The following is a 15,701-nucleotide window of genomic DNA, read 5'->3' as shown; positions in this document are numbered from 1 at the left end:
TAAGACACTTCAGAGGCAGTCAGCCCATGTGGTGAAATATTCTCTGAAGTCACTTTAAGTGTGATGATCATATTAAATGAAATAAAAAGCAAGCATCTGTAGTCCTGTAAAACACAGGTATCTGACGTTCAGAATCATGTTGTGCAACAACCGGCATCAATGCTCAGCCTTAGTATGGCTCCATGTAAAGTCAAAGCAAAATGAATGGAAGCGAGATCAGCTAGGGAGTTTATTTTATGTAAAATATAAACATGTTAACAGGAGAAAATACTGTTTTCTTATGTTACAACCTTAATAACCAACATGATTTTTATCTTACAGTTCTGCAGGTGGTGCAGGGTTCAGTTACATGTACATGTACATGATGATTAAAAAGAGCAGATATTCGTCTGTACACATATGTTGAGAATTGTACGCTGTACTAGAAATTCAGTGTTTGTATGTGTCCCCAGTTGCCTGCCTTACAATTTTGCAATTCTAATTTCTAATTCCATTCCATTTAAATTCCTATTCCATTTAAAAAACTAGCACAAAATTTAAGTAGTTTTATTATGATTGCATCATTTCGACAAGGTAGAGAGGGGACTATATATTTACAAATAGATACACATATTCAAAGCCTCTGAAAAAACCCAACCTTTCCATATTTCATCCTCTTCTCTCTCTTTTTCCTCCTACCCTCCATTCATATTCATACAGAATATGGTAGCTTTACTCCTAAAGCATCATGATAAGTTATGGAGCTTGTGTTAGGTGATGAAACGAAAGTTACTGAGACTAGAAAATTGTCTCCAGAAAAAGCACTGGAACCTGTAACATGGCTGCCTTGATGTTGCTCTTGCTGTTAAAATGAGAGTTTAGAGAGGACTAGGAAACAACTTAGTATGTGGCCAGAGTCTGGTGTGGGACATTTCAAACATGAGCAGCATTGCAAACACAAAGGTGAGGTTTAAGCTCAGCCTCTTCAAGGAATGTATGCCTATTAATGAGATTTTGGGAGCGGGGACAGAGGGGTTGCAAATACTCATTAATTATCTACTGGAGCAAGCAACGTTTCGGTGAACTGCAAGAGTCTTCATGAAGGGCTCAGTCCTGCCACTCTGGAAGCCTCTGAGAAGGGTTAGGATTCTCTAGGGGATGGAGGTTAGGAGGCTGCATGTCAGTCCAGCTTCTCCTATAGACATATTGTGCTATCACAGATAAATAACTTACTCTTTTCTATTCTTACATACAGTGAAGTTGCCACCTGCAACCCTTCATCAGAAGCATTAGGCTGTTAAATTGACTGCTGTGAATGGCACACACAACTTAATTTGCTTTACATAGTACAATAGTCCCAGTCCTGATAACCAAATGAAACAGAATTTATTAAAGAATTATAGCAACTCTGAGACCACAAATAAAGAGTGTTATTTGCAGTTTCATATTAAATCAGTCAGGCAAAGCCAGCAAGCAAACCTCCTAGAGGGTTAAGAATCATTAGTATGTAAAATGGTGTGGGTTTAGCCAGATGGTCCCATCAGGTGGGCACATACCTCCTGATAGGTGTTATTTGACCCTGTATGCAAAAGAACTGTGTTATCTGAATAAATCTCTTAGACAGGTTCAAGCAATCTCTTTGAAGTAATGCATATTAACTGGAAAGAAATTAAATGGGTGTCTATTGAGGCTTGCCAAGGGCTATTTACATAGTAAGAGCCATGTTAAATTGAGAAGCACCACCTCAGTATCAGAACAGATGCAACAGGAAAAAGTTCTGGTCTTTTCATTGATCAAAGAAAATACCATATCTAAAGCACTAGGAATAACCCTGCATCAACAACACAGAATGTCAGTGACTTTCTGATATGAACACCACAGATGCTGTCCTCTAAAAACATCATTTTACATAAGCACTTATCTTACTTCATTATCTCTTTGCTTTATTTTGGCCCAAGTGAAGAAAGATGCTAAAATTTTCTCTCCTTGCCAGCATGCACACAGTAGCCAAGAATAATTGTGGCTTCTCAGATTTTTCACAGTTGAGACTGAACAAAGCACTGATAAAATAGCAAAGAGAGCAGTATCTGTATTATCAGCTGACTGAGAGCTGACACTGTGTCTGGTAAAAGAAAATTCTCCTGTAAGAATTGGATTCTAGTCATTGATAACTGTGTCACAGATGGAAGTATTTCAGTCATCCTCAGATGGCTTAGCAGGCAGAGAGCAAAAGAGGCTGTGAAATGTGCAGTGCAGCTCGTCAGGTACACACTGATGTTGTAGCAGACACACAGTAAACACTCCATTCTTTTTACACATGAACAAATATGTGTGAAAATGCTTGGGCTTTCCAATTTTACAACCCAGCTAGGACTACAAGCCTAAAAATGGAAATTGAGTTGTAACTAGAGGTATTGGATCACAAGCAAACAGCTGCAAAAGCAGTAAGACAAAGGCAAAATATTAAGCCGATTGGAATTTCACAAGATTGACATTGTTGCTTAAAGTGCTTAGGTTGATTACATTACAAAAAAACCCCAAAGTACATAAAAATTAAAGCAAAACAAATAGTATTAACCACATAAGTTACTATACAAATACAGTAATAGACCAACAAAAGAAAAATAAATTAAAACAAACCCTTCTGAAAGTTACTAGCAAAGAACAGGTACACAGCCAAAACTTGTTAAAATTTCTAGTATTCTTTCAGCTGTAAGACACTGCTCCCAACTATCAGATTCATGCAGCAAAAAAGAGATAAAACAAGGAGGGTCTGCTGTTGAGGGGCATCAAATAAATCACTGGGAGCTGCAAGCTGTCAGCTCAGGTGCCAACTACATGATGTTGGAACAGATGAGTGACTGAAATGTGATGTCTGAAGAGAAAAGACAGGTTATGGTAGCACTTTAAGATCTATTGTGTAAGGTGAATTTCAATTTAATTTTGTTAGGTCTTTAATGTTTTTATTAAACCTTATATGAAGGAAACTCCTACTGCTTTGTTTTCTTTATTCCAACTGCTAAAGGAACAAGACTTCTCATACATAATCTAGTACTCAGAGGTAACTAAATTGTTGAAATAGAATTGACAGGAGTAATTTTGGGACCTAATTTCAAAAAGGTGTTTTGTTTCTTTGGTACGGCTTTTCCGTCACTCCACTCTTCTGCTTTCCTCTGCTATGTCCCCAAATTAGAAATTCCATAAAATTCCAACAGCCTGTTCTTGGAAATGTAAGAGCAGAATTCTGAGCTCATCCTCTAAGGTAACTGATTCATCAGCACTGCAGTGCTGTGGAAAGACAAGTCAAACTTTTTTTTTTTTTCAAAGTAGAGAATATTGTAATAGCATTTATAAATAGACAATGCATCTCAACTACAGCATGGGAAACAACTGGAAAAGTTCAATTGTTGTTAGACCTAATATACCTAGAACCTGACACCATAAAATACAGTCATTTTAGGTAAGCACAGAATAGCGTTAGAGATCTGTACTAGCATTTTGTTTTCTAACTGCTAGCTGAAAAGCTTTTACTGTTTTAGGTATTTTTCCATTCTTTCATAAGGGACTGGAAATGTATGCACAAGCATAAGAGGAAAGGAATTATGCTTTATTTAATTAGACAAAATACTTTACACCATATGATTGTTTGGGATCCCAATCCTGCAAAACTTGAGTGAATGTGCTTAATTTGACAGAGTTCCTCTGCCTCGACTAGCACTAGTCATACAGCTGTGTCAGCTTTTGGACTGAAGTCAAGACATTCAGCACACTGGAGACTGGATCAAATTTATAGAATAGTGATGGCAACTTTGTTAATCAAAAGAAAATGCTGCCTAGTTTAGCTAGTGTTAATATGAAGTGTGGATTCCACAATGTTTCAGAGCTGATGTCAACTACTGATGCTGAACTGGAGTGATACTCGTGATCTTTTCATGGGCTAGCATGAATTAAAAATGCTTTTTCATACTTTATGAAACAGCTTATTCTAGTAATTTTACTCTCAATAACTTACTGCTATGATCTATATGTTTTACAATCTAAAGCTGTCTTGCAGTGGAGAAAACCAGAGATTATTATCCTGTGGTTTAGCATTTAAATATTAATTCAAAATATTAACATTTTAAAAACTAATTTTCACATAAGTCTATTGAAATAAGGAAAAATGTTTCCTAAAATTGAACTGATTTAAAAATTATTTTTATGAAAAATTACTTTTCATATAAACATGAGCCCTGAAGATTCAAATGATACCTTAAGAATATCTGTTTTGTTGAATCTTTTAAAACTAAAGAATCTTGTAAGAATATTCAGTAGTAAACTGCGAAATACAGACCTTTGGACCAGCACTGATTATTGCTGATCTAGAAAGTGAATTCATTCACAGTGAGGAAACCTTATCCATTTTAAAAGGCCAGTAATTTTTATATTTTTGTACAGAAATTCTGAATGTTTATAAATAAATCAATTAAAGAGGGATTTGCAGGTTTAGCTTTTCAGTGGAAAAGCTCCCAGGTCTCAGAGGGAGTTGAAGTCTGCTATAGGATGTCTATATTCTGTATTAGAGAGAGAACATTTCATTCTAACATCAATAAAAGAGTAAGAGCTGCATCCTAATCATGCTTGTCTTGAGCCTGCATACCAGCCTTCATTCATGAGAGTGATCTCTGTAGACCACTACTATCATTCACTTAAATCCTCTAAGGTTACATTCTAAATCTGTTTTCTTGCATCAGTATAATAACATCATAAATCACAAATAATCTTAGCTGAAAAGTCCACTTCTGTTTCTCATTCAGTGTAAAGTGCTACATTGCCTTAGTTGACAAAATGGCCATTGACAAATCCAACTGAACTTCAGATGATGTTACAGTAGAAGCTACTTCATTTTCACCAATATCTCACAAAAGATATTTCACATTCACAGTAGAGTACAATGAAAAACATTATTATCTTTTCTACAGAAGACTAAAATATGAGATGTAGCTGCACTTCAAAAGCCACTTCTCAAAATGGAGTGTTGGCCATGAAGTGTCAGGCAGGCTTCTTAAAGAAAAGGACAAAAAGCAACATTGTCTGATAAACATATAATGAGTGAAAAAAATGTAACAGGTAGAAAAAAATTTTGTGAGATGATAATATTTCCTTATAAATACTAGAACCAACTGTCAGTCCTCATTAAGACAAGAAGAGTGTTTTTGCTGTTGATGTCATTGGAATAGGGCTTTGGCTATTAAAGTTCAAGAACTCTGTAATGGAGTGAAAGTGTCAAACTGAACAAAGTAGTTAACCAGCATTACCACTGACTCAAGCCACTATCAGTCCCTTCTCAAACCCTACTGATACTTTCTTCTACATTTATTCTTTGCCAAATTCAGGTATTCAGGTGAATTCAGAAATTTTATTAGCTGGCGCATGACAAGTGCCAGTCAAATTCACCCAGGGAAATCACAAACTAAGCCTTTTGTACTAATTTTAAAATCAATCACTCCAGATCCCTATCTGTTTCTGTGTGACAAAACTCTGTGAAATATGACCAAAATGTTAAGGATGATATATACATGATAGTGTGTACACTAGTGGTTGCTATGTATTATTGTTCTAAGAAGTGGACTCCGTCTTGAGAAATGAAAATGGGACCTACAGATATTTAGAAAATTGCAGGATCAAGATGTGTCTTATGTACAAACAATGCTTATTTAAATGGACTGGATAATTTCAGTCCTGATGGATATGTTACACGTGAGCAGTATTGCAATCTTTGCAAACACAATCAAAGTAAACAATCTATTATATAATTTTAACAAAAAGATAAGATAAATCTTTATAAAAGCAATTTACTCTATATCATATGTGTGATCTTACTCCCTTTATTCCAGTGCTTTGTAAGTTCTGAAATCTCACTTCATCTGTACTATCTCATGACAAAGTGACTGAACACACAGAATTACTTAGTTCCAGTGTTATTTAAATCCCTCTATGTGAATTTTAGGTCTGTGGTTACATACTGAAAATTTTTAACAACCAAAATTTAAATGATTTTTGGAGAGTATCTTTTCTGCAGCAGAGTAATGAGTAAAAAAATCCCCTATACAACCACAACTCAAATCATAATGAAATTGATTTTTTTCCTTACACTTAGAAGGGATAAGTATATGTCAGGATTAAAGGAATGCTTTGTAAATCAACACACTCCAAAACCATCTATAAAGTTTTAAATAATTTTGCCCTACATGTAATGAACACTTTCATATAAAATACTACTCTAGTTGGATTGAGTTTAACAGTTGACATCCAAATCTTATTATCTGTAAATGTTAGTCCATATAAATTCCACTAAAATCTGACTTCAATTAGCTCTTCAATCAGACTTAAAAACTACAAACACCCCCCCCCTAAAACAAGGTTCTGAATGTCAAAAATGGACGGTTACAGTCAACATCACATAGACCATTGAATAGGAGACACTGTATTGTTGTTCAACCATCTGAGATGTGGTCTGTGTAAAAGTCAGTTCAGGGGAGCCATCACCTGCTTTTGCGTGCAGCATCCTTTTGTGCAATTATTACAGTCTGCCAAGTCACTCTCTTGACTGATAGAATAAAATATAGCCAGACTCCGAATTTTTTGATATATCAGAGGTCAGACCATAGAATTCTTCAATAGCTTGAGCATCTATTTTCTGCAAAACAAGTATTTTTTAATATGCTGTTAGATAAAACAAATACCAAACACACATTAAATGACTGTATGAACAGAAAAGACGAATTCAGTTTTTTGTTTAGAGGCAGCAATTAGCAAATTCTGATTGTAATTTAAGCAGTGAAAGGGTAAAGATTAGGCGCTGAGTTTTGCTGATCTCACTCATGAAAGTCATAGGTATGTTTCTGTCACTGAACCTAACTGAATTAGGTTTTTTTCCAATAACAGAGAGACTCCTAGGAATGCAGTAAGGAACACTGTTAAAACACATAAATGTGGCCATGTGATCCCATCTTTCTCAAATTTTCAGAAATCTTCTTCCAGACTAGCCCCATCCAGCATCCCAGTGCTTATTTTCCTCATCTCTTGGGAAATCAGACTTGAAACCTCAATTTTGCCAATGTGCCACAATGGTATAAAGGGTTTGTGTAAGGCTGAATTTCAGAATGCTTAGACAGAATCTGCAATAGCTGTGGGACAGATTCTACTCTAATCTATGTTCAGGCAATCCCAGATCAACAACACAATTCAGACTTTCTTGTAACTTCCCTATTCAAAAATGAAAATTCTATGGCAATGCTAGCTTTACCTAGTTCAATTTTACCAAGTACAGTAAATTCACGAATACAAGCCGCACGGAATATAAGCCGCACTGCTGGTGTGTTGGCAACATTGTTGCCTTTGTTAATAGATAAGCCGCACCCGGAATATTAGCCGCACTTTAGTTCGCAGCGAACTTTCACAAAATCGTCATTTAGTAACACAATCGCGGGATCGCTGGGGCTTACTGGCTTACTGCCGACCTCGGAAACATTGTTTCCAAGTGAAAAAAGACACACCCTTTATTTACAAGCCGAAAAAGAGAGGAACAATAGTGTGGTCATTTTGCGAGCATTCCCAATGGATCCGCGTTGCCTTTAAACAGCCCCTCAGCCACGGGGGCAGGCAGCTGAGCTCCGAGCGGAGCCACATCTCTGTGCTCCGTGCTGGCACAGGAGCGGCCGTTGTAGCCCTTGCGGCCCGCGGGGGGAGCGGCCCCATTTTAGCCCCCGCGGCCCGCGGGGGGAGCGCCGCTCTGGCCCTCGCAGCCCCGCGGGGGCTAGCGGCCCCGTTTTAGCCCCCGCGGCCCGCGGGGGGAGCGCCGCTCTGGCCCTCGCAGCCCGCGGGGGGAGCGGCCCCGTTTTAGCCCCCGCGGCCCGCGGGGGGAGCGCCGCTCTGGCCCTCGCAGCCCGCGGGGGGAGTGGCCCCGTTTTAGCCCCCGCGGCCCGCGGGGCGAGCGCCGCTCTGGCCCTCACAGCCCCGCAGGGGCAGCGGCCCCGTTGTAGCCGTTGCGACTGCGGGGGGAGCGGTCGTTGTAGCCCTCTCCCTGCGGGCTGAGCAGCTCCCCCAGCCCTCTCCCTGCGAGCCGATTGCCCGCTTCATCCCTCTCCCTGCGGGGAGAGAGGCTCCCCCAGCCCTCTCCCTGCGAGCCCAGCCAGCCCCGTAGCCGCACAAGACTGAAAACACTTTAAAAAGTACAGAGAAATATCACACACTTTTATCGAACTGCCGAGGTAACTCGCCGAGGTAACTCACCCCGATAACAACCCCCGCCCCTCAGTAACGCCGCCATCCACAGGCAGGCAATAAGCTGTTCTCTGATTGGTTCATCGTCGGAACACGGGAAACCATGGATTTCAGACTGTTTTGGCTCGGGACTGGACCAGCATGATACTAGGTAAGGGCAGACATCACATTTTTGTCCATAGATTAGCCGCACTGGAATATTGGCCGCATTTTCGGGTTTCCACCAAAATTTTAGTCTTCTTGCTGCGGCTTGTATTCGTGAAATTACTGTAATAATGTTTTAATTAATTAAATTTATTTTATTACATATAGAAAACATTCAAAATTAAACTCTTAAAGTCTGGTATTTAAAATCATTTGATGTTGCTATGAAATAAAAAAACCCTCTGACACAAGTTGCAGGATTAATAATTTTGCTTACAATCTTCCTTCCTAACAGAGTTGAAATAAACATTCCAGCCAAACTGTGGCTTTGCAGACTGGCAATCTCTACCCAGTTCTGGATCAGAATTTTAACCCCAAGTAGAGAAGAAAACATTAAGACAAAAGTTGTGCTCATGACCTTCAGCATACTGACCTCTACGATGTCATCATCAAACAAGAGCCAAAATCCATGACTTTTCACAATAGTAATGTAATGCCCCCGATTTGGCCCACTAGAAAGCAAAACAAAACCCCAAAATATTAGAATATACTGAGTCCATTTTGATAAGTCACATTTCATTATGAATGCAGAATTATAACTAAATGTCATGAAAAACAAGGCAAATCCAAATGTGGTGGTACACTAGACATTTACTCCTTTCACCTTTTTATTTTAACTTGTTGCAAAGATAATCAATGAAAGTTAAAGGTGCTTTCATCTGTGCCAGGACCATTTAGTGAGTTATCCTACAGAACAAATACTTCAAAAACTTTTAGAACTCAGTATAGGAGGGAAAATTGACCATGGTGATCTGTTGTGGGGTCTACATGATGACAGCCTTTGGCCCTCACAGAGTTCTGGCTCCCAAATTTTTTAAGGGGTCCTGTGAGGAAGGAGGTAGTTTCATCAATTTGAACTAAATGAGGGAGGTTGACTAAACGGTTCAGCCCAAGACATGCAAGCCTGTGCAGCGGCAGGCTTTAAGCCCTGCCTCCCATTCTCCCCACATTTTGCCAGGGATAGCTCTGCCCTTGGCAAACATCTGGCAATAGCTTGTGGTGCCCCTGGCAGTCCATTACCTTCCACAGTGAACAACAACAGCTACCAGGTCGTACATCCGATCTAAGTTGACGGCATCGCCGGATGTGTTGAAGAGCCGTAACTCCAGAGGAAACACCACCCGGTAGGACAGCTTCGTGTACCTGTGCAATTGTTCCATGTACTTGAATCTCTTGAGGTGTAAGGCAAGAATCATGGGCAGTTTTTTTACTCTCATCCTGTAAAACCAGTAAGAACACATGTGATAAACACCTGACCAGTTCAACGCCATTCTCTCTTCCCTTAATAAGCAAATGTCTGCATTATAAAAGCATTTTGTGAGTAACAATAGTCAACTAGAAGTAGCTTCTAGACTAAGATGCCTTTAGATCTGTCTTCAGGTTCTCTGGTCCACACAGAGAATGCATTTTGGATGTAAGGTTTCCACGTATTTAAACACAATAAATATCAAGGAGTAAGTAAGTTTGCCAGAGGCCAGGAGCGGCATGGTGAAACAGCCTGCTCTTTGCTCACCTCTTCTGCGCCTCTTGTTTACTGCAGCAAGTTTCACAGTAGTATTTCTGTTCACTGCATAGTGTCTCTGTGTTACTGAAGTCTCTGTAAATAAATACAATCATCAGTTCTTTAAGCATATGAATACATTCGTCCCACTTGGGCTGATGAACTGGAACCCAAATGACACACAGGATGAAATCTTCACCCATTCCAGTTTTCTAAAGCATCTGAAGTGACTGCATTGGGCTTTGCAAATGGAATTAGGTTATCTGGCTGTATAACAAGTTATATTAGGAGCTGAGGCCCTCTATACGATACGAATGAGAGGTCAAGCGTCTGAAATGGGACCTAATTCTGATCTCTCATATAAAGGGCTGCCCAGACTTGGGCATAATCATTCGATTCATTCTGTTTCTATTTAAATTATTTGCAGAATGAAGCAGCTTTAAGTGCAGTTCTGCCATCCCCAAATATCTCACATTTCATGGTGTTCTTCCATAAGAGAGGTTTGAATCCTCTTACAAAGAAGAAATAAATTGAACTTAGTTTCCTGCATCCTCTAACCTTTTGAACAGTCACCCAGAAGTTTTTAGATTGTACTTTTTTGTTTTCTAAAAAAGGAAAGAGGTGGCTGGTATAGAAAATTTTGTAAATCCTGATCAAGTAAATACACTTGGAGATTCTGGATGATTATTTCTTCCTGACATCATCACTACAGGGGTAGGTGAGAGAGATTAAGACTATATAGTTTGCTAGGGCATAGATATTAGAAGTTAATGATATAACTTCATAAAAGTTTAATGGTTGACAGAGTGTGACAAAGAAGCACTTCATATGACTGCATAATATTTTTAATAACTGAGAATACTTTTACTGATTTATTTTCTTTATAAGGTCTTCACATTGACGAGAGAGTGCTGAAATTTAGGAAAAAATACATCTTTTGAAAGATAAGTTACAGCTAAACCTTGATCATAAGTAGTATTTTTTGTCTAAAAGAAAATAAATCACTGGGAAGGATTTGCTTCAGTGGTAAACACTGATCTCAGTACCTGATTTCACATTTGAATTGAAACACAAAATTAACCGAATTCAGCCAATTGCTCTGAAAAACACAGTAACCTTTCAGGGAATCATAATTCAAGAGCTGAACCTTTAGAAAATATTAAAGATTAGTTATATGTCCAGGGAACATAAGACTCAGTAGAATGTGCCTGTGAAAGTTTTAGGTTTGCTGTTATGGAAAGAGTCTGATGTTTATTTTCAAAGCCTACAGTCTCAATTTCTTAAAAAAAGCAAACAAATTTGGGAAATGTATTAGTTTTCTTCCCATTTCAAAGTTAAGCAAGGAAATAATATTTTTCTAACATGAAGAAATGTGCAGATAGTAGAAATTTGATAGGTATTGGCTTGCTCTATGCCAATCCTTCCAGGAAAATTAATTAAACCCAAAGAGTTTCTGAATGCTGTTTAAAATGTACTAGTTATTCTGATGGTATTAATACCTGTCATTAGTATTACTATTAGTAGCAGTAGTACAGTAATTTCACGAATACAAGCCGCACCAATTTGACTAAGATTTTGCTCCTAAACCGGAAATGCGGCTAATAATCAGGAGCGGCTAATACAACCTCAGAAGTGCCTGCCAGAGTGCTGAGCCGAGCAGCTGCAAAGTCGGCATTTTGCGATTGTTACAAATCGCTACTCTGTTGCACCGCAGGTGGAGCCTGGCTCCCTGTAGGCAGAACGGGGGGCGGGGAGAGAGGCAGGAGAGCTCTCTTTCCTCCTCTGCCACAGCCCAGGGGAGAGACGGGGGGGGCCCGGCGCCGCCATTGCCGCGGCCCGGGGAGGAGAGGGGGGACCCGGGCCGCCCCTACCGCGGCCCGGGGAGGGGGGGGGAAGCGCGCGCCGCCATTGCTGCGGCCCGGGGAGGGGGCGGGAAGCCTGCGCCGCCATTGCTGCGGCCTGGGGAGGGGGGGGGAAGCCCGCGCCGCCATTGCTGCGGCTCGGGGAGCCGACGGGAGCCCCGCGCTGCCATCGCTGCGGCCCAGGGAGGATGGGGGAAGCGCGCGCCACCATTGCTGCGGCCCAGGGAGGGGGGGAAGCGCGCGCCGCCATTGCTGTGGCTCGGGGAGCCGACAGGAGCCCCGTGCAGCCATTGCCGCGGCTCGGGGAGCCGACGGGGTGCTTTGTCCCCGCCCGCCGCCGCCGCGGCAGGAGCGGGGAAACTCCGTCCCTGCCCGCCCCAGCGCCACGGGCGCAGGAAAGCTCCGTCCCCGCCCGCCGCCGCTGCCGTAGGAGCAGGGGAAGCTCCGTCCCTGCCTGCCACCGCGGGGCAGCGCCGACCCGGGGTGACCGAGCCCAGTGGCAGCGGCGGCCGGCCCCGAGCTGCAGCACCGTGCTGGGCCACCTGGCCCCGTCAGCGGCCCCTAGCGGGCCGAGCCTGCACAGCCTTAGCTCAGCCAGTAAACCCCGCCCTCCCGTGGTTCTGTTACTAATTGCACGTGGGTCCTCACTGCGAACGACAAAGCGGCTTATATTCGGGTGCGGCTTATCTATGGACAAAAACCAAAATGTTTGCCAACACCCAGTGATGCGGCTTATACTCAGTGCGGCTTGTATTCGTGAATTTACTGTATTTATTTATTTGTTTGTTTGTTTGTTTGTTTGTTTATTTATTAGTAGCATTATGGTATCTATTATTAGTAGTATTAGGAAAAAATGCTTCACTGAAAAAATGGTTAGGCATTGAAATAATTGCAACTTCAGTAACTCTTTCAACAATTGAGAATTTTCAGCATGGATCTTCTAGCAGATGTTGAACAGTTAAAAACAACAGATCACTGACTGAAGTTCACAAAGCCTGATGTGCAAGAGCCACAGTTTTGCAGAACTTTTCTCTAGACCTCCAAAGCTAGTTTCAAGATATGTCTCTCTCTTATTCCATTAATAGCCCAATCTGCATTCTGCTTATGTTATTTTAGCAAAAGGAAATTTTAAAATATACCTGCTTAAGATGTACTAACTTATCATTGACCTTGTGCTTCTACAGCCTCTCTGCTACAGAGTGAAAGATGCTTTCTATTATTTATATGCATAAATAATATAAATTTTGTGCTTTAAGAGATGAGAGAATTATTAGTGTAATATAAATTATTACACAAGTCAGGATCAAACGTACTAGTAAACTTTGCAACTCCTAGTGGAAATAAAAGCAATGGATATATACTTTATTTGTTATTAGACTTTTATTGCTTCAGGCCCAACTGTCTATCCTGTGGGCTTAGACTGTGCCAGAGGCTTGTATTCTTTCTGTTCTTTGTACATCTTGAGCACACAAGGACCTTGTACATTTTGAAAAACTAGAGAAATAGAAGAACATTCAGTTCTAGTGGTAAAGAGATTCATTATACTTAAATGTTATTTTGCACAGCTTTTCTGTATTTTACCTTTTAAATGCAGCAGCCCTCAAAGCTATTAAGACACAGCAAAGCAGTGTTAAAAAAAAAGGTAACAGCAAAGATTCCAAAAAGAGTACAGTAATTTCACAATTATAAGCCGCACTTTCCGGGTGTCGGCAACTTTTCATTCTTTGTCCATACATAAGCCGCACCTGATTATAAGCCGCACGTTACAATACAGAGTGTGATAAAAGGTATCTATTCTATCACCATCTCTTGAGGGTGGGGGCAGTGATCCTTATCTCCACAGGAGATATTCTGCTAACGGGCCATCCATTGAAACCAGGCAGGGCATTGTTCTTTATCTTTTCACAACCCATCCTTCCTCCAGAGAGTCATTTTCTGCTAATGACCCATTGAGTCCCACTGTGTGACTGATAAAATTACTGCATACCATTGGAAGTTGCTCCAGCCAGGGGGAAGAGCCCAACAGTTCTTACCAATATAAAAACAGAGGTTTTGGGACACTAAGGCAGCCCCTTTCTCCACTGGACTCCAGAGAAAAACCGGATTTCTCCACATCACCACTGGACCTCCGGAGGGAAACTGCACCTTCTGCAGGAGCACTGCTTCAACTGAATCACATCTGTCACAGCAAGAGGACTGCAACCACCATTTAATGGGACTGCTACCAACACCCTGCCTGACAGGGTGTCAGGTTGCACTCTGAATTTGTCAGGGTTTGGAGTTTGTTTCTTTGTAGTACTGTATTTCTATTTGAATTTCCCTATTAAAGAACTGTTATTCCTAATTCCCATATTTTTGCCTGAAAGCCCCTTGATTTCAAAATTATAATAATTTGGAGGGAGGGGGTTTACATTCTCCATTTCAAAGAGAAGTTCCTGCCTTTCTCAGCAGACACCTGTCCTCCAAACTAAAACAGCAACTTTTCGTTCTTTGTCCAGATATAAGCTGCATCTGATTATAAGCCGCACTTCTGGGTTCGGACCAAAATTTTAGTCAAAAAGGTGCGGCTTATAATTGTGACATTACTGTAATAACTTGGAAGTTCCTATTGAAAGAAATCACAAAAGCCCTTATATCTTGCATAATAATGCATAAACTAGACCGCAATGACAGGAAATCCATATTCTAACTGCATATATGTTTACTAAACAGAGGTGGAAATGTTGCTAACATAAAACACAATCAGAATAGATCAGAGATGATAACTCCTCCCGTGTTCAATCTGTCAATAGTGGTCGACACCTCCCACCCCAAGAAAAAAAATGGGATTTTTTTTCCCTTTATTTCCTAAAGGAGCAATGGGTAAATTTCAAGATGCATGTTATGCCACTGGAGTAAAGGCACTACACTGGAAAGCATAAAGAGACTTAGGGCATCCATTCTTCTCAGGGTTGTATAGATCTCTGTTGGAATATTATGCCCTGTTCTAGACAGCAGCACTTCAAGAAAGAGTTCAGAGAGAGGTCCATTGGAGAGAAAGCTGAAGAGCAATGAACATGTGCAGAGATCCAGAGAAGATAGCCTGAGAAGTTGAATGACCTTCGGTTGTTTAAATTAAAAAAACCCAACTGATTACATTCTTCTTGTATGTAAAAGGCTACTGGTAAGGGGAATGGGGGGAACCCCTGGCTTCTGTCTAGAGAGCACAGCACAGGTAGAAATAGGCTTGAACTGAAACATCAAAGATTCATATTATACAGCAGGAAAAGCTTATTAGTAATAAAGAACAGGAAGGAGTAGGATAGACAATCAAGATAATACAGCTGAAAAGATCTTCTGGAACAGGTTGGATAAGGATCCTCTCTGCCATGAAGGTATGGGCTGACCTCTTTGGAGTCACTTTCAACTCCACCATTCACTTGTTGGTTGTAGTTGTGCAGATGCAGCTCTTCCATGTCTTAAGCTACAGCCATTGTCTGTTCAGTAGAACAAAGTTATTGGTATTTTTACTGAAGTACTTACTCTGCCTTTACATAAAATGGCCGTTCCAAACAAAACATTTCCAAGAAGATAAAATATCAAGAATGTGAATAAAAAACTGGAGAAAGTTGAAGGACAGATGGTAACTTCCATATAGCAGAAGTTTCTAATACGTTCACCAGATTCTGCTGTAAGAAAATGTCAGAGCTCAGCCTCCAGTGCCACAGAACCAAAAAACAACTCTGATTAGAAAGGACTTCAAAAGGCACTGCAGCATCCTTGCAGCTTAGTGGGATTTCAAATTGACTTTGAACACGATAGGGAAAGATAAGTAATACTGGCAAGTTCAGGGTAGTCACTACTCTACAGCGAAGAACTCAAAAGTGTGCAAATACAAGCCTGTAGTACCA

At 40.7% G+C, this 15,701-nt stretch overlaps 1 protein-coding gene across 1 annotated transcript in view; it reads right to left on the bottom strand.

Annotated features, from left to right (window-relative positions):
* Nucleotides 1-216: 216 nt before the first annotated feature.
* Nucleotides 217-15,701, bottom strand: part of USP46 (ubiquitin specific peptidase 46) — a 37,927-nt gene continuing 22,442 nt past the window's right edge. Inside the window, exons 6-9 of the mRNA XM_033060806.1 lie at nt 9,962-10,045; nt 9,469-9,666; nt 8,822-8,900; nt 217-6,658 (exon numbers count right to left, since the gene is read on the bottom strand). Of these exons, the coding sequence (XP_032916697.1) occupies nt 6,557-6,658; nt 8,822-8,900; nt 9,469-9,666; nt 9,962-10,045 (463 nt within the window). The 3' untranslated portion in view covers nt 217-6,556. The remainder of the gene's footprint in view (nt 6,659-8,821; nt 8,901-9,468; nt 9,667-9,961; nt 10,046-15,701) is intronic.

Source organism: Catharus ustulatus, chromosome 5, assembly GCF_009819885.2.
Source record: "Catharus ustulatus isolate bCatUst1 chromosome 5, bCatUst1.pri.v2, whole genome shotgun sequence".
In the NCBI taxonomy this organism is placed as follows: Eukaryota; Metazoa; Chordata; class Aves; order Passeriformes; family Turdidae; genus Catharus; species Catharus ustulatus.
This window is presented reverse-complemented; position numbering and strand designations above follow the sequence as displayed.